The 22,731-nt window shown below is 44.8% G+C and overlaps 1 protein-coding gene across 1 annotated transcript in view; it reads right to left on the reverse strand.

The window, feature by feature from the left end:
• CPAMD8 (C3 and PZP like alpha-2-macroglobulin domain containing 8) overlaps positions 1-22,731 on the reverse strand; it is a 139,553-nt gene that overhangs the window by 92,156 nt on the left and 24,666 nt on the right. Inside the window, exons 12-13 of the mRNA XM_030540055.1 lie at positions 3,501-3,652; positions 1,769-1,791 (exon numbers count right to left, since the gene is read on the reverse strand). Of these exons, the coding sequence (XP_030395915.1) occupies positions 1,769-1,791; positions 3,501-3,652 (175 nt within the window). The remainder of the gene's footprint in view (positions 1-1,768; positions 1,792-3,500; positions 3,653-22,731) is intronic.

The following is a 22,731-nucleotide window of genomic DNA, read 5'->3' on the forward strand; positions in this document are numbered from 1 at the left end:
TGGATGCAGTGAAGGTATCCATGCTCTGTTGCAGCAACACATCATAGGTCTTCCTATGAAACACTTAGGTCTGCTGCAACAGTAAAGTGCTTACATTCACATGCAGTAATACAGCACTGCATATGAAAGAGAAACTCCAAATGTGCTGGACTGCAACAAAAATTACTGCCGTTCACCAATAATATTAGGAAAAACTTTAACAATAAGGGTAGTTAAGCTGTGGAACAGACTTCCAAGAGAATTGTAGAATTCCCATCACTGGAGTTTTTTAAGGACAGGTTGGACAAACACTTGTTGGACTGGTTTAGGCATAGTTTGGTCCTGCTGCAGCACAGGAGGCGGGACTAGATAATCTCGCAAGGGTCCCTTCCAACTCTAGATTTCTGTTATACTATTAATACTCAAGGATGATGTGGATTTATTCTGGTCTGGAGCACACAGTTATAGCGGCTAATCCAATGAATTATCCAAACCCCACAGCCCTACAAGCTTCTTAAAAGTGAGGTATTGCCAATATTCCAGAAACATGTCACAATTCAATTACTGTAAGATTTGTTCTCCATCCTCCATCTGCCATTGGAGATAACTACCCCAAAACAAGTCCTGCATAAAACAATTAGATCCAATATGTTAATACACCACTTTGTCTTTCATTCCTACTCCTACTCCTACTTTGTCACAGCAGCAGTAATAAACATTCAGAGAAAATCATGATCATACTATATACCAGAACAGCACATTTAAACACCTCTTATGGAACCAAAGGTTTTGGTGGCACTTAAAAATACATATGGCTTGGTTTTATTATTATTTAATTTATATCCAATATTTCAGAAGCTTGGAAAACACAAACATACTTGATATCAGCATGGAAGTAAAAGAAGACCATCTTGCAAAGATGACATATTAAGGGCCTGCCTAGCACCTCTTATTGTCATTTACCCCAGTGCCAAGTGAGTGTAAAATTACTACCTCCAATGCAAGTAAGTGGTGAACTTTAATTTGGCAGCATTTAATGCTCATTTGGCACAGGGGTAAATGATTTATGCAACATGCAGAGCAGAGGGGAAAGCAGCCCCAGGATGTCCTGATTATGTAAAAGACACAGACTTAAATCCCAATGTCCTAGACATTTGAATGAAGCTCAGATGTTCCTCCATTTATTTAAAACTCATATCATCTCTTCATATAGGTGTATAGTGATTTTTTTGTTTTGTTTTAACAGAGTTTTCTGCCTTAATTGCATTTAAATTAAGCATGATGATTATTTTACCTCATAAAGGTAACTTCCCCATGTTTCTAGTGCAGCCAAAGTTAACATGGCTGTATTTTATTCACTCTCAGTTGTGTTGTAATATTACCAATGCCAGAAGCTAAAACCAATGCACAAATCCAGGAAAGAGTCTATGTAGCAACAGAAGATCAGTAGAAACGTTATTACTGGAATGATTTCCATGGATATCCAGTAATTTCTCGACATGTTTTGAGAACTTCTGTGTACATCCTGTATTCCTTGACAGTTATATATCCTATACAGCACCACATCTATAAAATAACCTACTCATGAATTTGTTATTGAGCAATCACCCATATAAATTGCTCGACTCTTGCAGATATAGTTCATATGAAACATAATCCTGAAGGCTGCACAAACCAAGGCTATTAATTCATCCCTACATTGATTCTCATTTTCTCTGGCTGCTAATTATCTAGAAGTCTTAGAATATTCTCTCTCCCCAACACTATATGAATAACACTTGACACTCACCTTAAGCTTGATTGTCCCTTTATCTGAGAGAGAGAGAGAGAGAGAGAGAGTGAGTGAGTGAGTTATGGCATTGTGTTATTCTTTCTGAGTTAAAGCACTTACTTCTAAGTCGAGTAGGGCTCAGAGGAGGGAAACTGTCATGATGCCTCCAACTGACGGGTCCCCTGATAATGGTTTGATTTAGCGGAAATAATTTTTTCTGCACTGTGCAAAACCAGCAGCAGAGGTGGGAGGAAGGAAACTATATATAGCTGGCCTCTTCACTATAAACTTGGCCTGACTGGCTATGTTAATTCATAACTTTTTCTCAGAGTAAACTGCAAAGTGCTCCATGGTTAGAGTACGCAACTAAGGTTGGGGGTTGGCCACAAGGAAGCTTACTAGAATATTTTGCTGCCAAAGATCTGGCCTTTCTGGTGACTTGAATCATCCTCATTAGACTCCCATAAAGTCTACTTTGGTTGCTGTATCTTACCATAGCTAAGATTTCTGTTTAGCATGTATCACCCACATGTACAAATACCACACCTATCTATGTAGCCAGCCCAGCCCAGCTATCTGCTAACTTGGAACCTAAAATAAGAGTGATCCAATTTGCAAGGGGAGAAGGAGAAATATAAAACCTGAGACATTCCCTTAAGGAAATGAAACCTATTTTAAAGGGGAGTTTTTCTATGGATCATGACTTCTCTTACTGATGAGTGAGGGATTTATGCATGTAGTACCCATTAGTTGTAATAAAGTTACCCATATAAAAGCCAACTAAGATGACTAGGAACACTCTCAGGCCGACCAAAATCTCGTTCTCTCTTTTCATGGAGCCAGCCACAGCCCATAAAATTACAGGCCCTGCCAGGCCCAACCACCTCTGGATCACTCTTCTTTATCCCAGCTCAGGAGCTGTTTTATTCAAAGCTTATGAACCAAGAGGGTAGACTTCAGAGATTTCCTCAGTTAGTAGGCGGTCATTAAGATCACAGCATCAACGCTTCTCCTGAGCTTTGCACAGAGCAGTGTTAAACATAATGGTAAAAAATACTGTTGATTGTCTGAGTCCAGTCTACATTACAGCTTCCATCATTCCATCCACTGCTGAGCACCATTTTCACCAGTGTAATTTGTTTTACACTGTAACAAATGTGCTAAGTGAGACACAATCAAAGCCCCTTTCGTCTTCCCAGACAGGAAAGACGGATTTGATTTTCAATCCTAAAGGGTATCTAGTTGCACCAAAGTTATCACCTCTCTCTATAATGAAGAGGAAAGTCTCCATGAAGGATCTGAAGGGGAAGAATTTACCTCCCCACTAAGTTCAGATTCAGGGGTAGAAGAATTCTGATGTTTTTTGCAGAGATGTCATATTCTTCCTCAAATTCAACCTTATTCTCTTATCCTACATATAGTTCCTTCAATGAGAAAGCTCAGGCTTCCAATGGGAATCTAGATGCACTAGTATTCAAGTGGTCAGGTGGACATCACTTTCATTTAAGTTCTCCGTGTATCTTACTGTTTCAAAGGTATCAGTGTTGATCATTTCAGACAACCATGAACCAGAGTCAAGCCAGTGCAATCAAAGCTGGGAACAGTCTGCCCCAATAAATGGTTTACAAATTATTATGGTTCCAGCTTCAGTGTTATTAGAAGCCATTCTCTAAAAGATACTAAAGAGCTCCCCATAGCACTTTGGCTTGTACACTAGCTCTTACTCAGTTTCCCATAGATGTGAACTTACCCAGAACTGCTCCATGGCCTCGTGCCACTGTTTCTCCTTTGACCACTAGCTGAATCTGGACTGTTGTTTCCTTGATTGAGTTAAAGATGGTCACACTAACAGCTTCCTCTATGCCTGATCGGAAAACAGAAGGTGCTGCTATCAGATAGCCCCTGGGGAATAAGGTTGGAAGTGGATAGTCAGTGAAAACAGCAACAAAGTGTGAGGTGACCAAGGTGCCAAACAGCATGAAACTATTTAAAATATTAACATAAAGAAAAGGGCAAAATATCCTGTAATACAGTCACCTAGAGTCTGCCTCCAGGACAGCCACATTGGCAATATGCCAGGAGCTTGGGACTCAGCCTAATATGCATAAAATGGACCAGATTGCAGTCTGGCTATCTTCACTGGCTTCATCTACTTAAAAAAAAAAACGTGACTGTAATGTTCTATCTTGGTCCAACGAGGAGAGGTGGGCCATCATCATAGGAGTTTTGTAGTCTCTGAAGATCAAATCTTCATATTAATTATGAGGGCAGCTTCCCAGCCAATTTGTAGGACACTTTTACATGTTCACACTTTGGGCATCATTTCTCTTGGACCTCACAAATAAACAAGATAGCAGTTCCTGATATGTGTACATTAGTTAATGCTCAAGTTTCAAAGAGCTCCTGTGAAGTCAGTTTATATCAGCATGCTACCTAAAGAATTCCACATGACAAACAGCAACAGAACAAATAAAGCAACAAGCGTTAGCTCTAAATTGCAGCAGCAATTTACAGAAAGTGTGACTTGTATCTTTGGCTTATACATAGGATACTAAGTATCAATAAAAATAAGTATTGTACTAATTAGACTTTATAGTACTTTGAAACCAGCTCTAAGCTCAGTTATTCTGTATCACAGCAATATATAGCTGTTTCTCAACTGTACTTTATCAGATATATTCACATTTATAGAACTGCAGTCACATTGCCACGAATAGGAGCCTGAATTACTGATACAATTCAACTGTAGTGTACTAGTATTGACGTCCTGATTATACATACTAATATACACAGTTAAGTACAGTCTGCTGTAAATGAAAAGGCTGATGCACACTGAAGAATTTGGTGACACCAGTCAGAGCCCTCCAGTTTAGCATTATATATAGTGTCCTGTATTTAAGCACTGTAGACCAAACTTTTAATAGTGACTATTTTGGGTGCCAAACTTAACATACCTCAGAGAAATCTGATTTTCAGAAGGTGGATGCTTCAACACTTTCTAAATGTCAGGCTCAATTGAGGTATATTAAGTTGGGCACCTACAAAATTGAGGAATACAAAATCATCAGCCATTTCTGAAAACCTTGGCCTTAATTTCCCCCATCTCTGCCTCTTCCCAAACCCCCTGCTTTAAAAGAGGAAGCAGACGTTAGTGGTAAAAGCTTAGAAATGGGAGTCAGGAGATCTGAGGTCACATTCCCAGTTCTGCTCGTCACTCAGCTTCTGTTAAAATGGCTACATCTTGAACAATGTGTTACCCATTTTTATTGTTTAATTTTCAAAAATCACAGCTTTGGAAGAAGTATTCTAACAGTCCCACTTTTCACCTTTAAACTGCCCTGAAAGACTTCATATTCATACATAATAAAATCTTGTGTACAGTTATGATGGGAACACTTATGATCTTCCATACTGAATGGCACCAGGCCATAATTTATAGACTGAATGCACTATAGTCTCTGCCATTAGTCTCCAATGTCTTTGGCGTATGATACTGTAAGCAATAACATTTATATCCTCTTTATGACATCATACATCTTTCTGCTTCTTTCCCCCCCAAATGGAATTTTTTTATAAGATAATTTTTCATGTCACACACTTTAAAACATATTTCAGCCACTTGCCTCACTATGGTTCCAGCAGTTGGGTCACTTTAGTCCATGATTAATTATCACTCTGGGATGAGGCTGATGGTGTTTTACAGCCCCCAAGTCACCTTTTAGCAAATTCACAACCCAGTGTTTCTCTCTCAGCAGGCCTCATTGCCATGGAGATCCATTACACCCACATAAGTTCAGCTCTCTATGGTAGTTCAGTCAGATTGCCTGGATACTTAGAACTTAAAGGAATTTGAGAACAAACGTCCTGTGGACGCAAGTTTAAAAATTCACCAGATTGCTACCTAATCTGCATCATCCTTGGTTAGGAAAAACACAGCCAATCTATTTGGAGGAGAGAGAAAAATTCATTTGCATCCAGTACTAAAATCATTACTTTCAAACTTTTATTGGACCAACTTCTGTTGGGGAGAGAAGCTGGTCCAATAAAAGATTTACCTCACCTACCTTGTCTCTCTAATATCCTGGGACCGCAAGGCTACAAAAATACTGCATACTTTTAACTGTCACATAAGTATTGGTCTGCAGTAATGTATATGAAACATATGTATCCACACTGTTTCAAGCAACTCAACTTCTTTTCTGGAATATCAGCTTGTTGATGTAGTCTTTAAATTAAGTCATTTAATAGTGTTGTACTTGAAAATTAAATGGTTTAGCTTGGATACTTCTGATGGTAACCTGACAGATCATGCAAGAACTTTTGACTAACGGCTCTGCCAGGTTACACTAAAACTTGGCAGGAACTGGCAGGATGTGAAATATTTTCTAGTAAGCAAGAGAAAATAGGAAGTCTTCATGGCATCTAGTTAAAGCAGCTATTCAGTGTGGACTGGTAACAAACCAACGTAATAAAACAAAGCAAACCTCAATAAAAATTAAGCTAAACAAAAATAATGCATAGGAACTAATTGTCTACTCAGTTTCTATAAAGTAGATGAGAAGATTTTCACAGAAGTTAAAACAAACAAAAACTCCTCAGAGATTTTCCAGGCAAGAGAGTTTCACATGTTCTTCCAGGTAAACACCACCTTCCAGGGAAACTAACAGTACCTCAAACTATTACAATAACTGGTTAGCAGATCAAAGCTCATATTTAACATTCCATATTCATACCATTGCATTAAACAAGTATTTGTACATAAATGCTCCCTAAGGTTGTGTTTAAGACTTTCCAAACAGTATTACGCACCCCTCCAGAGTTTGGATTTTTGCAGAGGACCGTTGTATGATGATTAACTATCAAATATATTTGATCTCCCTCGGGCATATTCCTCCAGTTGCGACCCTGTGTAGGTTACGGGAAGAGAAGTTGCAATTAATCGATTTAGGGTTATTTGTGACGTGAGCCATCACTTAACAGCTCCTTACACGGGGTTTAAAGGTTCTCCATCTACACACCTCCTTACCTGCAGGGTCTGCTCCGTGTTGGGGAAGGAAAAGGTGGAGGTGTTATGACTCCTGCTTGGAGAAAAGGGGTGGCAGTGCCTTGAGAACTTAGGGGGCTCCCCCACTGCCAGCGGCAGGAGCGATGCCCCAGAGCCAGGCTGCAGACCTGGGGTCTCTATCCGGTGACCCAGACGTGGTGGGGCACTGCCCCAGGCCGGTACTTACTGGCTCTCCGGGGGCTGAGCCGCGCACAAGCTGCAGAGGGACAGGAGAATCCACCAGGCGCAAGCCAGGGCTCCTTGTGGGGCATGGCGCTCCGGGGAGCGGCTCCTTCCCCCAGGGCTGCTAGCTCCGGAGCCCCAGGCCACGCCGCGCTCCCTGCAGCCCGAGCCCGGACGGGCAGGAGCCTTTGTTCCGGCGAGTACAGCCTCAGCTCCCGGCTCCCGGTCCTGGGCTCCCCGGTGCCTCTGGCCACCGCCCCCTGGTTTCCCCCCGCCGCGTTCCCGTCCCCGCCCCGGGCCGCCCCTCCTGGCCCCGGTGCCCGCTCGGCTCCGGCCCCGGCCCTTTGTCTGCGGCTCCCTGCCTGCTACTGACAGCATGGACCGGGGGGAGGGCTGGGACCCCCTGGGGCAATGAGCATCGACCCCCGCCCTGCCCCTGGGCGGCCTCCCCAATCTCCCACGCAGCCGCCCGGCCAGGAACCGGCCTCTCCACTTCGCTCCGGTCCCCATCAGCCCGGGGCGCGGACCCCACACCCCAGCGAGACTCTCTCCCCCGCCCAAGCCGCGCATCCGCGCCGCCAGAGCACTGGTCTCCTGCACGCCCCATCCCGGAGTCCTGGCCCCTGTCATGCCTCCAGTGCTGACCCGCCGATCCTCCCCTCAGTTACCCTTCCCGCTCACCCGCCTCGGCTCTCCTGCCCTTACAGCCCAGCACCCCTCAGCTGTGCTCTCACCCCGCCTCACCTCAGCCCTAGCGCTGCCACCCCTCAGCTCTAGAACCCTCACCCCCCCACCTCAGCCCTGACCCCTCAGCTCTAGAGCCTTCACCCCCCACCTCAGCCCTGACCTCTCAGCTCTAGAACCCTCACCCCGCCCTGTCACCCCGCCTCACCTCAGCCCTAGCGCTGCCACCCCTCAGCTCTAGAACCCTCACCCCCCACCTCAGCCCTGACCCCTCAGCTCTAGAGCCCTTCACCCCCACCTCAGCCCTGACCCCTCAGCTCTAGAACCCTCACCCCTGTCACACCTGCCTCCCCTCAGTTACCCTCCCTGCTCACCCGCCTCGGCTCTCCTGCCCTTACACCCCAGCATCCTTCAGCTGTGCTCTCACCCCGCCTCAACTCAGCCCTAGCGCTGCCACCCCTCAGCTCTAGAACCCTCACCCCCCGCCTCAGCCCTGAACCCCTCAGCTCTAGAACCCTCACCCCGCCCCGTGACCCCGCCTCACCTCAGCCATAGCGCTGCCACCCCTCAGCTCTAGAGCCTTCACCCCACCTCAGCCTGACCCCTCAGCTCTAGAACCCTCAACCCCCCCGTCACCCCGCTCACCTCAGCCCTAGCGCTGCCACCCTCAGCTCTAGAGCCTTCACCCCCACCTCAGCCCTGACCCCTCAGCTCTAGAACCCTCACCCCGCCCCGTCACCCCGCTCACCTCACCCTAGCGCTGCCACCCCTCAGCACTAGAGCCTCACCCCCCCACCTCAGCCCTGACCCCTCAGCTCTAGAACCCTCACCCCGCTCAACCTCAGCCCTAGCGCTGCCACCCCTCAGCTCTAGAACCCTCACCCCCCCGTCACGCTGCCTCCCCTCGGTTACCCTCCTTTAGCCTTCCCGCTCACCCCCTCGGCTCTCCTGCCCTTACCCCCAGCACCCCTCAGCTGTGCTCTCACCCCGCCTCACCTCAGCCCTAGCGCTGCCACCCCTCAGCTCTAGAGCCCTTCACCCCCCCCACCTCAGCCCTGACCCCTCAGCTCTAGAACCCTCACCCCGACCCGTCACCCCCGCCTCACCTCAGCCCTAGCGCTGCCACCCCTCAGCTCTAGAGCCTTCACCCCCCCACCTCAGCCCTGACCCCTCAGCTCTAGAACCCTCACCCCGCCCCGTCACCCCGCCTCACCTCAGCCCTAGCGCTGCCACCCCTCAGCTCTAGCGCTGCCACCCCTCAGCTCTGGAACCCTCCCCCCCCGTCACGCTGCCTCCCCTCGGTTACCCTCCTTTAGCCTTCCCGCTCACCCCCCTCGGCTCTCCTGCCCTACCACCCAGCACCCCTCAGCTGTGCTCTCACCCCGCCTCACCTCAGCCCTAGCGCTGCCACCCCTCAGCTCTAGAGCCTTCACCCCCCACCTCAGCCATGACCCCTCAGCTCTAGAACCCTCACCCCCCGTCACACCGCCTCACTTCAGCCCTAGCGCTGCCACCCCTCAGCTCTAGAACCCTCACCCCCCCGTCACGCTGCCTCCCCCCAGTTACCCTCCTTTAGCCTTCCCGCTCACCCCCCTCGGCTCTCCTGCCCTTACACCCCAGCACCCCTCAGCCCTGACCCCCAGCCATGCTCTCAGCACTGACCCCTCAGCTCTAGTGTCCTCACCCTGTAGTACCCCTGCCTCACCTAAGCCCTGACTCCCTGCTTGTACTCTCAGCACTGACCCCCCCAGTCAGTCCCTTACCCCTACAGTAAGGACCCCTGTATCAGCCATCTTCCTAGAACCCTCTAGGCGTGCCTGCGGAGGGTCCACCGAAGCCCGTGGGACCAGTGGACCCTTCATAGGCAAACTGCCGGAGGCAGCCTGCTTGGGGCGAAAAAGATGCCTAAAGCCGCCCCTGGGGGGTGCTATACTTCTCCCACAACTGCCTCATTGTTTAATTCTTGATTCTAGATAATCCTCTCTCGATCCATCCCTGGATCCTAGTATCTCTCTGTGTCTACCTAATCCATCTCTATTTGTATTTGCTGTTGATCACTAGGAGATGCTCACATTGTCCCATATTTACTCAGTGTCAGTAGGTAGCTTTTTGGGGCAGGGACTGTTTTTTATGTATGGTATCAGAGCACACTGTCCACTCCAAAACCACCACATAATACAATATTACTAATATATACATATGTATTTTAATAGAAGTTGTAAACAGTAGATAATCCTCCATCTCTTGTTAACAACAGGGAGAAGAAGGACAGAACATCCATATCCAAGATATTGGTGGGATTCAGAATCATCAAATAAATGTCCTGGTCCCCTGTAAACACTGGAAGCAAATGAGTGCTCCAGTCTACAGAAAAGGACCTAATCAAGTCTGGATCAGTTTGGCCATAGGCAGTCTCTATAAAACTATGCCTTCCAGGGCAATCACTTCAAGGCAGCATGTGCAAAATGCATCAATCCCAAGAGAAAATGAATAAACAGCAACAAGGGATATAGGATTGTTTTCCAAGATATTAATAGACTGGAAGACTCATGGAGCCAGGTGCATGGAGTTTACTCGGCACCTAATGCGTAAGAGGAGAGGCTATTTTCCTTCCAGTTTTCATGGTGACAGGCTATTTTCCCTTCCAGTTTTCACAGTGACAGTTGCTGTGTTCCAGATTAAATCGATTAATTGAGAATGGATAATATCTCCGTTTAATAAGGATTTTAGCACTCTCTTTCCTAATGTTGACTACCCTGTTTCATAAATTGAAGAGGGAGGATGCAGACAAGATGCCAGGATTTATTTAGCTGTCATTTTTCATTGTGACCTTGCCATCTTGCCATGTCTGTAGAGAAGGGAGACAGAGAGGGAATGCTGTCTTGTGCTATATTGTGGGTCTGGGATGCAGTGCTCAGGACCCATAGGGTATGAAAAGAGGCAAGTCATAGGAGGAGGAGAACCCCAAAGTCTGATGTGAGATCACTCATCAGAGTGAAGGGATTGGGCCTTTGCCAGTAAGAGTTCCCATTCTAGAAGACTGCAGGTCTGTGGCATGTCAAGGATGGAGCAGATTCTAAAGAGATGAAGGAGGGAGAAAAGGAGGCAGTCTTTAGAGGGATGTAAGAAAGTTCAGTTTTGCCTATGGTCATCCTAGAACAGAAATGGAATATAGAGCCTTTTGCCACGAAGTCACTGGTTCAAATCCAGCCAAGATCAGTAGTGTCTAATGCCAGACCTTCCAGTGGCCTCTGTTAAGAGTCTGGTGGTGTAAGTCTGGTTCAGAGAAGACAATTGCATCGCAGATAGAACTACATTGCAACCTTGTAGCAGTTTCAATACAGAGGACAAGGACTTAAGTAGGCCTTGTAGATTGAACTGCCCTCTGATTACTAGTGATGATCCTTCTAAGCAATAGTTGAACTATATTGACAAGGCAGTAGGGAGGAAGTTTCTGCTGTAGCTGCTCATGCTGTTCTGAGGATAAATAGAGAACTTTCTTCTTCAGAGCTATTGACCCAGCACCTTTCACTAGTGCTAATTTTATGCACACAAAGCCTTGGATTTCCTAGTAATTGGATTTTCCTAGTAATTGGACATTCTGTCTTCTATGGGAGTCTCTTGCTTCCTGGGTTTGCAATATTTGAAAGGACAGAAGATGCAGCATATTTCCCCCTCAGAAAAACTAGCTCAACAGCAGCATCTCTAGTCAATCTAGGAATTGTGCTGATGGGGCCCTACGCAGCCTTTTTCTGCCAAAAGCATAGTAGTCACAACACATGGTGAGTTCAGACTTCTAGATCACTGCACTATACCCACCCAGAATAAATTAATCCCCGCTAATTTCATTTTTTGCATTTGGAATAAGTTATGTCAAGCACCATAAGGTCACTTGAGGAATTAGCGACTAGCAATTAGGAAAAAAGGGCAATTCTGTAACCTCCCATTTCTTCCTTGGTCATCCCAGTCATTTCTGTTCAGAATTCTTCTTTCTGTAAATATCTGATATGGGCTGTATTATTTAGCTGAAAGGGCCCTTCTTATCCAAAACCCAGCTACAAATCAGAGCCACTTCATTGCAAGCCCTGTTTGCTACAAGATCTTGCTAATTGGAGTATTTGATGAAGCCTGACCTTTTGCTAACTCCTAAATGATTTCAGTCACCCATAAATCTAAGGCGGAAGCCCTAGGTGAATTATTAGTGGGCCAGTAAGTTTGCTGCCACTCAGTCCACTCCCAAAAATACAGTCATAAAAATATTGATGAAAGCTATTCAACTATTTAAAGAACAGAACAGAAATTCAGCATATTCCATGTATGGTGGGGTATGGTTACAGCCTGGTGTCTGGTTTAAATTTCTGAGGGAGATCTACTAATTTTTAATATGGCCACCATAAAATATAATTGGTAATTTTTTAATAAATTCCACAGTATCCTCTATAACTGATGATACATACCATTGCTAGACATGGCTTTCATTTTTCTAGTCACCTACTCTACCGTTGGTTATCTCATGATTTGTGGCAAGGCATATTAAATCTAGAGGGAAAAAAAGACAGCAGATAAGGTAAATATAAAGAATTTAGAGCCACATGAGAAAGAGCTAGGCTGGTACATAAAGAGCTTCACACCCATCTCCTAAAAGCTCTTTTATGTGCCTTTATATCAGATAAAGAACCAAGCAGCTTAACAACGATCTCTAAAGTCAATGGGACTATGCACACTAGCAAGCAATAGGTTGGGTAGTAAGTATTTGTAGGATTGGGCCCTAAAGTGGTATGTTTTCACAGCGGTTCATTTGCAGCTGCAAGGCAGAATGGTGGCAGGCAAGAACCCACAGGGAATCAGAAACTGCCCATAAGGTCCCATATGAATTTCCTAAGAAAAATGCAAGGAACAGAAGTTTCTTCATATATTCCAACTACATTATATTCCAATCTTGCAAATGGCTTTGTCGGGATGCAGAGATTCAGCCTTTTAAATAATTGAGAATATTACTTCTCTAAAAAAGATAATAAAAAAATGCAATACTCCATCATCTATACCCAGACAGCAAGTGCCTGGGAATCCCTCACTTGACTGTCGAAGGAGATCCAGCGTCACGATACACGATACTCAGATACATAGTTCACCTTTGTTACATAAAATAAAGCAAAAAATGGATATTTAAGCCCTTTACTACATGGCCTATAACAGTGGAGTTGCTCACATTTCTCCTTCTATATTAATCTTCCAAGACCCCTGTCTCTTCCCCCAAAGTCACTACAATGTCAGGGCTCCCATTTTTTCAAAACAAGACCAGTAACACACACTTTGTGTGTCTGAGATACTGGCTCTCTGGAACGGGTTGGCTCCATTTTGAGGACAGAACAGTTACATGACAATTACTTGACAGCTTTGTGTTTCCCACCTTTGCTTCCGTTCCCATAAATCCAGAGTACACATTGCTGCCCATACGTATCTGGAGGTTTGGAGAGTGGAATCCCAACAGGTGATTGCCAGGATCATCAATTTAAGGAGATTTTCAAAATATTTTATTGGGAAAAATAGAAGTTACTCATAATTGAAAACTCTTCTACTGAAACGTGAGGGCCCCAAAACTGAATTGTACACTACATTAACTAAAAAGAGTGTGATTGACTGCTGTGCAGCATATCTCAGAAGTGTTAGTGCCCAATTCCTATTACCATTATGCTAAGTAATTGGCTTTCATGTGACTCATCACAGAGTAGGTACTATTCAATGTAGTAAGAATGTCAGTATCACACTCTCAGTGCTGAGTGTACGGTCTACAGGAATTGCTCACAGCCTAGGAAAAAAAATAATCAGGAATTCTTCTAGCATAGCTCAGATGCGGTACAATGTCCCATGGCAGCTTTCAGCTTAAAAACAGCTTTTCCATGTAAGGTGAATCCATTTTGCTTGTAGTCCTTGCCACTTAGGCACACGTGCTCCATTCTTGTTCACCTCATTGTTCACACATCTTCACATAACAAAAAACCAGCATGAGAGCTGCCAGGACACGGTGTTGTTTGCATGAAAGCAAACACGTGCAGGGAAGAATGATGTCAGAACAGGCCTCAGAGTACAGCTTCCCTCTACTTGTACAAGGGAAGTCATTCTCTTTGGACTTCTACCATGTCAATAAATGTATGACCATAGACCAGAGGTGGACAAACTTACTGACCCTCTGAGGGCATATGACAATCTTCAGAAGTTCAAGAGCTGGGGTGCGCCTGCCAGGGCTCTAGCTCCATGGGAGGGCTTGCCAAGGCTCAGGGCTTCAGCCCTGAGACCGCCTCCACACTGGGCAGAAGCCCATATCCCACCACCTTGCTGCAAGGTAGAGGTCTTGAGTTCTCTCCCCCACCCCATCTGATGAGTGGAGAAAGGGGGCTCTGCAAGCCACACTTTAATGGTAAAAGAGCCGCTACCCCACCATAGACTAACATTACTGTTACTCTTTAGCGTGACACTAGTATTGTTTGGCATTGTCTAGTCATTTCCTGTGTAGAATTAAATCAACACCACACCATTCAAATGTCAAATAACCAATTTAAAATGTGAACTTTTCTATTCAATTTCTAGTCAATGCACTAATTTTACCTTTCTCTCAACTGAATGCATTTGTGGCATGTATGGTCCTAGTTACAAGTCACTTGGATCAACTTTACTTAGCAGAGGTAGCATTTTAAGCAGTTTTAATTTATCCTTGCAAAATAAACAAGCATGTTTTGGGACATAACTTGGCCTTAGTTTCAAACTAAGGCATGAATGAAGTTAGCTGAAGTGTCTACATGGAACAGAGTGAGTTCTTTCATATCCTTGGAATTTTTTTGCATTTCCGTAAACGCATTCAAATTATAGGACCACAGAGGACATTTTCTGTTTCACTAACCAAGGACTGTTAAAAATCATTTTCCAAAACATAACGTGAAAAAGGAAGATTTTGAAACAACTGGAACAGCACCGAAGCACACATGGACAAAGCAGTGTCCAGAGGTTAGAACAGGGGCCTGGGAGTCAGGAATTCTGTGTTCTGTTTCCAGCTCTGTTGCAGACTCACGATGTGGTCTTGGACATAACACTTCACCTCTCTGTGCCTCCATTTTTCTATATGCAGAGTGAGAATAATAATGCCAGCCTCCCTTAAAGGGTTGTGTGGCTGCATTAATATTTGAAAACACTGACCATCTTTGATGAAAGGTACTAAAGAAGAGCAAAGTGGAAGTATAAAGAACTATGTCATTCTTGTGATGGAGCAAATTATAACTATTTTACAGCACTTCCCCAGGTGTCTCAAAGCAATTTAGAAACTAATAAATTCAGTACTGGTCCTCCAGTGCCTGCACAGGTAGAGGCAGCAGTCAGAGACACTAGACCTGATATTACTGTCAATAACACAGAGCAGATCCCATTTGTTTTTGGCTGAAACAGAGACACACACAAGTCTTGTTATAATTTTATAAAGTCAAGAGATGGTTACCACCTCACATACATCAATTACACATAGAGATACAGGCCTTGATGCTGCGACTGGTTTCACACAGGCAGACCCCCGTACCCGCCCAGATCTAGCTGCAAAAACTAACAGCAGCTGTACTTTTTTTAAGTACATCAGAAGCAGGAAGCCTGCCAAACAATCAGGGGGGCCACTGGATGATCAAGGTGCTAAAGGAGCACTCAAGGAAAACTAGGCCATTACCAAGAAGTTAAATGAATTCTTTGCATCAATCTTTATTGCAGAGGATGTGAGGGAGATTCCCACACCTGAGCCTCTCTTTTTAGGTAACAAATCTAAGGAACAGTCCCAGATTGAAGTGTCAATAGAGGAGACTGTGGAACAAATTGATAAAACAAACAATAGTAAATAACCAGAAGCAGATGATATTCACCCAAGAAGTCTAAAGAAACTCAGATATGAAATTGCAGAACTATTAGCTGCAGTATATTACCTATAGCTTCTGTACCAGATGACTGGCGGATAGCTAATTGTGATGCCGTTTAAAAAAAAACAAAGGCTCCACAGGCAATCCTGGCAATTCCAGGTGGGTAGACCCTAACTTCAGTGCCAGGCCCAATGGTTGAAACTATAGTAAAGAATAGAATTATCAGACACGTAGATTTACAAGAGATGTTGGGAAAGAGTCAACACAATTTTTGTAAAGGAAATCATGCCTCACCAATATGTAGAATTCTCTGAGGGGGGCAAACATGTGCACAAGGTGATTCGGTGTACAGTAAATCCTCACTGAAAGTCATCCCGGTTAACATTGTTTTATTATTAGGTTGCTGATCTATGAGAGAACATATTCATTTAAGGTCATGCAACGTTCCTTTATAAGGTTGTTTGGCTCACCCCTGCTCTACTCGCCCGCCTGGTGCTCCTGCCAGGTAGCATGGTCAGGGCACGGGGGCTTGCCCCGCTCCGCCCACCCAGCATTCCAACTGGGGAGCGGGGTCAGGCGTGGGAGCTTGCCCAATTCTGCCCACCTGGTGTTCCAGCTGGGGATCAGGGTCAGGGTATGGGGGCTTATCCCACTTCCCCTACCCAGCATTCAAGCCAGGGAGTGGGCAAGCCCCTGACCTCGCTACGCAGCAGGAGCGCTGGACGAGTGGAGTGGGGCAAGCCCCCCACTATGCCCCCCTCAACCAAGCTTACAATCAACATCGATGAGTAAAGGATTAGTTTAAAATTATTTAAAACGTATACTGTATATGTATAAAATGTCTTTTGTTTGGCGAAATTTTTTTTCCCTGGAACCTAACCGCCCCCCCCCCATTTACATGAATTCTTATGGGGACATTGGATTCGCTTAATATCATTTTGCTTAAAGTAGCATTTTTCAGGAACATAACTACAACGTTAAGTGAGAGGTTACTGTATATAGTGTACTTGGGCTCTCAAGCCTTTGACAAGAACCCGCATGAAAGGCTCTTGAGCAAAGTAGGCAGTCACTGAATAAGAGGAAAGGTTCTCCTATGGATCAATAATTGGTTAAAAGATAGGAAGCCAAAGGGCAGGAATAAACAGGAATGAAAAATCAGTTTTCACAATGGAGAGGGGTAAATAGTGGTGTCCCCAAGAATCTGTACTGGACCAGTGCTGTTCAAACATATTCATAAATGATCTGGAAAAGGGAGTAAACAGTGTGGTGGCAAAGTTTACAGACAATACTCAAGGTCACTAGGTCCAAAGCAGACTGCAAAGAGTTACAAAGGGATCTCACAAAACTGGGTGACAGGGCAACAAAATGGCAGATTAATTTCAGTGTTGATAATGTAATGCACATAGGAAATATAATCCCAACTATACATACAAACTAATGGGTCAAAATTAGCTGTTACCACTCAAGAAAGAGATCTTGGAGTCATCATGGATAGTTCTCTGAAAACATCTGCTCAATGTGCAGCAACAGTGAAAAAAGCTAATGAACTGTTAGGAACCATTAGGAAAGAGATAGTTAATAAATCAAAAAATATCATAATGTCACTAAATAAATCCATGGTATGTCCACACCTTGAATACTCCTTGTAGTTCTGGTCACCCCATCTCAAAAAAAGATATACTGGAGTTGGAAAAAGGAAAGAGAAGGGTAACAAAATGATAGGGATATGGAACAGCTTCCACAGAAGGAGAGATTAGAAGACGGGCACTGCTCAGCTTAGAAAAAAGATGACTAACAGGGATATGATAGAAGTGTATACAATCACGACTGGTATGGAGAAAGCGAATAAGAAATGTTATTTAGCCCTTCACAAAACACAAGAACCAGTGGTCACCCTATGAAATTAATAGGCAGCACATTTAAAACAAGCATAAGGAATACTTGTTCACACAACACACAATTAACCTGTGGAACTCGTTGCCAGAGGATGTTGTGAAGACCAAAAGTATAATTGAGTTTAAAAAAGAATTAGGCAAATTCATGGAGGATAGGATAGCTATTAGCCAAGATGGTCAGGGATGCAACCCCATGATTTGGATGTGCCTAATCCTTTCACTGCTAGAAGCTGGGATTGGATGACGAGGGGGTGGATCACTCGTTTAAAGTGCCCTGTTCTGTTCACTCCCTCTGGAGCATATGGGATCAGTCACTGATGGAAGACAAGATTACTGGGCTAGACGGACCATTGGTCTGACCCAGCATTGCCAATCTTATGTTTCTTATGTTTAAAGGGTGGGTCTGACTGTTGGTTACCTGAGGGTAGGGCAGTAGAGTTCAAAGTGATGACCAGAGTGGCTAGAACAGGCATGGTGGATACTTCTGGAGGCCGATCACAGCGCAATAACAGACCAGGGCGTCCACACTGGCACTGCGGCGCTCCAGTGGTGGCACAGCAAACATTATTCCACTCACCGAGGTGGAGCACCAGCAGCGCTGTAGCCACGGAGACAGAGCACTCTACGTGCCTTGCCAGTGTGGATGGGGAGTAAGCTACGGCGCCTGGGGCGCTTTATTGCGCTGCAACTCGCAAGTGTAGCCAAGGCCATAGGCAGTTAGGGAGAACAGGAGAGTTCAGAGTCAAGCAGGATGTCAGAATGAGAAAGAAACTGCAAACGAAAAAGCAAGTAAAGGAAGGAGAGAGGAGATGGGGGCTATATTTGAGGAAGTATTTTTGCTCACAGGAATAGCATCTCCTTCTGAAAAGTTTTGCAGCTTCATCTTAGCTGAAAAAAGTTAGTTTCTTGCTCAAGGCAGAGAGCATGACCAGAAAGAGCTATAAGAAGGCAAAACTAACAAACAGATGAATGTCATCACGGTAAGGCTAGTAGTTAAAGGGAGAGCTAAGCAGTCCAAAAAAAGTGATAAGTGAGATGAACATTCTGGGATGCAGAAAGGAGATCAGGTCTTGGCACAGAGGAGTCACTATCCAAGATAGAAGAAAAAAGTAGCCTGCTAGATAGAAGTAGAACCCTGACAAGAGAGATTATAATGTGTCTCAAGGAAACAGAGTGATGGCTTATATTAAAACTGTTGCCCTACTGTTAGATTGAATTGGATCGCAAACTCCAGTATAGTATTCAACAAAGGTTCTAAGAAGAGCTCTCCCTACCACTGGAACGTGTTTTTTTGGGGGCCATGTGTGGAAATTTATCTATGAAACTAACTACAGTCTGCTGTTTTGCTATAGTAGTTCTCAGGCCTGTTTGGCCTATGGAGCACCATTTCTTGTAGTATTTTAAATACTACAATCTTGTTATTTGTGGGGCACTTTTTTGTTTTTAATATGGAATTTTCTTTTGGATGGTTCATCTGCAGCTTGGGGAAACCTATAGGAAAGCAGTAAGAGAAAGCCCGGGATTTTCAGAAATAATATAGAAAGCATTTCTGCAAGTGACTGCTTAAAAAAAAAAAAAATCAAAGGCAGGTGGTGAAAATGTGAATTGCTTTGCTCAACAATTTGGCTATCAGTTCAAGTACTTGAAACAAGCTTATACAGAGATAGTTTAATTAAACCTGTAATTCACAGTTAGGCTATAAAGGAATGGAAACACTTATTTAGCAGGTAGTAAATGCAACTGAAGAAGGTGTTTAAATTAGGGATTTGAGGAAGGGTGACCTAAGACCTAAAAGGGAGTGGGGTTAAAACTTAGCTCATCACACAAAATTTGTAAGTTTTGTAACTTCCACGTATCCAACAGCTGCAAAATGCTCCAGGGAATAAAAATTCAACAGCAACATTAACTCAACAAAACCTACATAGGAAGGCTCAGCAAAAGGCTGCCATATGCAATCTTAAAGTTCTATCTCTCTTGCTCCCTTTCAGGTGGCATCCAGGGACTCAAAAGGACAATTCCTGTCAATTCAGATTTCACATGCTGAAAGGCACAACAAGACCCAGCACTTGGAACAAAAATTGTACTTCCCACTCTCTCTGTCCAATTTGATGGCTCCTTTCTGGCATCTTCTGAAAGGCAGGAGTGTAAGCATGGAGGCTTGGGAGAGGAGAAGACTGGTTTGCTTGGAGCAAGTAGGGGACTTCTAGCTAAAACTTGCTTAGGTGTGAATCTGAGTCCATCTCTTAACCAGCAAGGGAGATTAATTTGTAACTAAGTATTCTGAGGAACTGTTTTCTTTCATACTTGCCATGTGCTGATGATGTTTTAAAACAAAAATTTGAACATGGAGTAAAAAAAGTGTATAGAGCACCCCAGTGTTTATGTTTCCCAGCTCAGTAACACCTAAACAGATTTAGTGCAACTTTGCCCAAAGGTGACTTGTTCTATTTAGAAGAACCAACTATGAGAAATTTCAACCCAAAAGGATTGCCTGAGAAATGTAATGGGAAAGTGTTTAGAATGGACTATGCCCAATGAAACCTGAACTACATAGAATCATAGAAGATTAGACTTGGAAGAGACCTCAGGAGGCATCTAGTCCAACCCCCTGCTCAAAGCAGAACCAACACCAACTAAATCATCCCAGACAGGGTTTTGTCAAGCTGGGCCCTTTAAAAACCTCTAAGGATGGAGATTCCAACACCTTCCTAGGTAACCCCATTCCAGTGTTTCATCACCCTCCTAGTGAAATAGTGTTCCTAATATTCACCTAGACCTCCCCCACTGCAACTTGAGACCATTGCTCCTTATTCTGTCATCTGCCACCACTGAGAACAGCCGAGCTCCATCCTCTTTGGAAACCTCCTTCAGGTAGTTAAAGGCTGCTATCAATCCTCTCTCACTCTTCTCTTCTGCAGACTAAACAAGCCCAGTTCCTTCAGCCTCTCCTCATAAGTCATGTGCCCCAGCCCCCTGATCATTTTCATTGCCCTCCGCTGGACTCTCTCCAATTTGTCCACATCCTTTCTGTAGTGTGGGACCCAAAACTGGTCGCAATACTCCAGATGTGGCCTCACCAGCACTGAACAGAGAAGAATAATCACTTCTCTGATCTACTGGCAATGTTCCTACTAATTCAGCCCAATATACCATTTGTCTTCTTGGCAACAAGGGCACCTTGTTGACTCGTATCCAGTTTCATCCACTGTAATCTCCAGTCCATTTTCTGCAGAAATGCTGCTTAGCCAGTGGTCCACAGCCTGTAGCAGTGCATGGGATTCTTTCATACTAAGTGCAGACTCTGCACTCTGTCCTTGTTGAAACTCACCAGATTTATTTGGCCCAATTCCCCAATTTGTCTAAGTCACTCTGGACCCTATCCCTACTCTCCAACGTAACTACCTCTCCCTCAGTTTAGTGTCATTTGCAAACTTGCTGAGGGAGCAGTCCATGCCATCCTCCAGATCATTAATAAAGATGTTGACACAAAACTGGTCCCAGGACCGGCCCCTGGGGCACTCACTTGATACCAGCTGCCAACTAGACATGGAGCCATTGATCACTACCATAGGTGCCAACTTCTACAGGCACCGGTGGGTGCTCGACCCCCTTCTGTCCTCTGCCCCACCCCCATTCCAACCCATTCCCCAAAGTCCCTGCCCCAGCTGTGCCTACTCCCGAGCATGCCACGTTCCCGCTCCTCCTCACTCCTCCCTGGCTACAGCTATTGGCGGGTGGCAAGTGCTGGAGGTAGGTGGAGAAGCGGGGATGTGGCACGCTCAGGGGGAGGAGGCAAGGAGGAGGTGAGGTGGCACAGGAGCTGGCTGCCAGTGGGTGCAGAGCACCTACTAATTTTTCCTGTGAGTGCTTCAGCCCCTGGGAATTTTTAATTTGCTGACAATAATACTGTGGGAGACCATATCAAAGCTTGCTAAAGTCAAGATATATCATGTCCACTGCTTTCCCTCTAACCACAGAGTCAGTTAGCTATTCATAGAAGGCAATCAGGTGGTCAGGCATGATTGCCATTGGTAAATCCATGGGGCTGTTCTTGACCCCTTCCTCTCCTTGACGTGCTTCAAAATGGATTCCCTGAGAATTTGCTCCATGATTTTTCCAGGGACTGAGGTGAGGCTGTAGTTCCCAGGTTCTCCTTCTTCCCCTTTTTAAGATGGGCACTATATTTTGCCTCTTTCCAATTGTCCATGACCTCCCCGATCGCCATGAGTTTTCAAAGATAACGGCCAATGGCTTTGAATCACATCAGCCAATTCCGTTGGCATCCTCAGATGCATTAGATCTGGACCAGGACTTGTGCATGGCCAGCTTTTCTAAATAGGTCTTAACCTGTTCTTTCACACTGAGGGCTGTCACCTCCTCCTCATACTGTGTTGCCAGGACAGCAGTGTGGGAGCTGACCTGGTCTCTCGGAGTACCAAGGCAAAAAAAACATTGAGTACTTCCGCTTTTTCCACTCATCTATCACTAGGTTGCTCCCCCATTCAGTAAGGGTCCCACACTTTCCCCTGACACCTTCTTGTGCTAAATATCTGTAGAAACCCTTCTTGTTGCCTTCACATCTCTTGCTAACTGCAACTCCAATTCTGCCTCCTCCCTAGTCATCTGTCCAAGTTTCCACTTCTGTAAGCTTCCTTTTTGTGTTAAGCTCACCGAAGATTTCACTGTTAAGCCAAGCTGGTCTGCCTGCCATATTTGCTATTCTTTCTGTACATCGGGATGGTTTGTTCCTGCACCCTCACTAAGGCTTCTGTAAAATAACAACCAGCTTTTCCTGGACTCCTTTCTCCCCCATATTAGTCTCCCAGGAGATCCTGCCACCAGTTCCCTAAGGGAGTCCAAAGTCTGCTTTTCTGAAGTCCAGGTTCATATTTGCTAGTCTCCTTTCTTCCTTTGTGAGGATCCTGAACTCAACCATCTTATGGTCACTGCTGCACAGGTTGCCACCCACTTTACTTCCCTTACCAATTCTTCTCTGTTTTGTAAGCAGCAGGCCAAGAGGCGAACCGCCTGTGGTTGGTTCCTTCAGTGGCTGCACAGGAAGTGCCCCCAACAATCTCCACAAACCTCCTAGATTGTCTGTGCATTGCTGTATTGCTCTCTACGGAAAATAAATATACAACGATGGATTTGAAGACAGTAAAGAGATTAACCTCGAAACAAAATAAAGGATGATTGGTCATAGGTATGAACAGATTAGCCATGAGCCCCATTGGAAATCCTTGGGCAATGATGAGAAACTGGCTGTGACTAATACCTACATCATGG

The sequence above is a fragment of the Gopherus evgoodei genome, chromosome 22 (assembly GCF_007399415.2).
Source record: "Gopherus evgoodei ecotype Sinaloan lineage chromosome 22, rGopEvg1_v1.p, whole genome shotgun sequence".
Lineage (NCBI taxonomy): Eukaryota > Metazoa > Chordata > Testudines > Testudinidae > Gopherus > Gopherus evgoodei.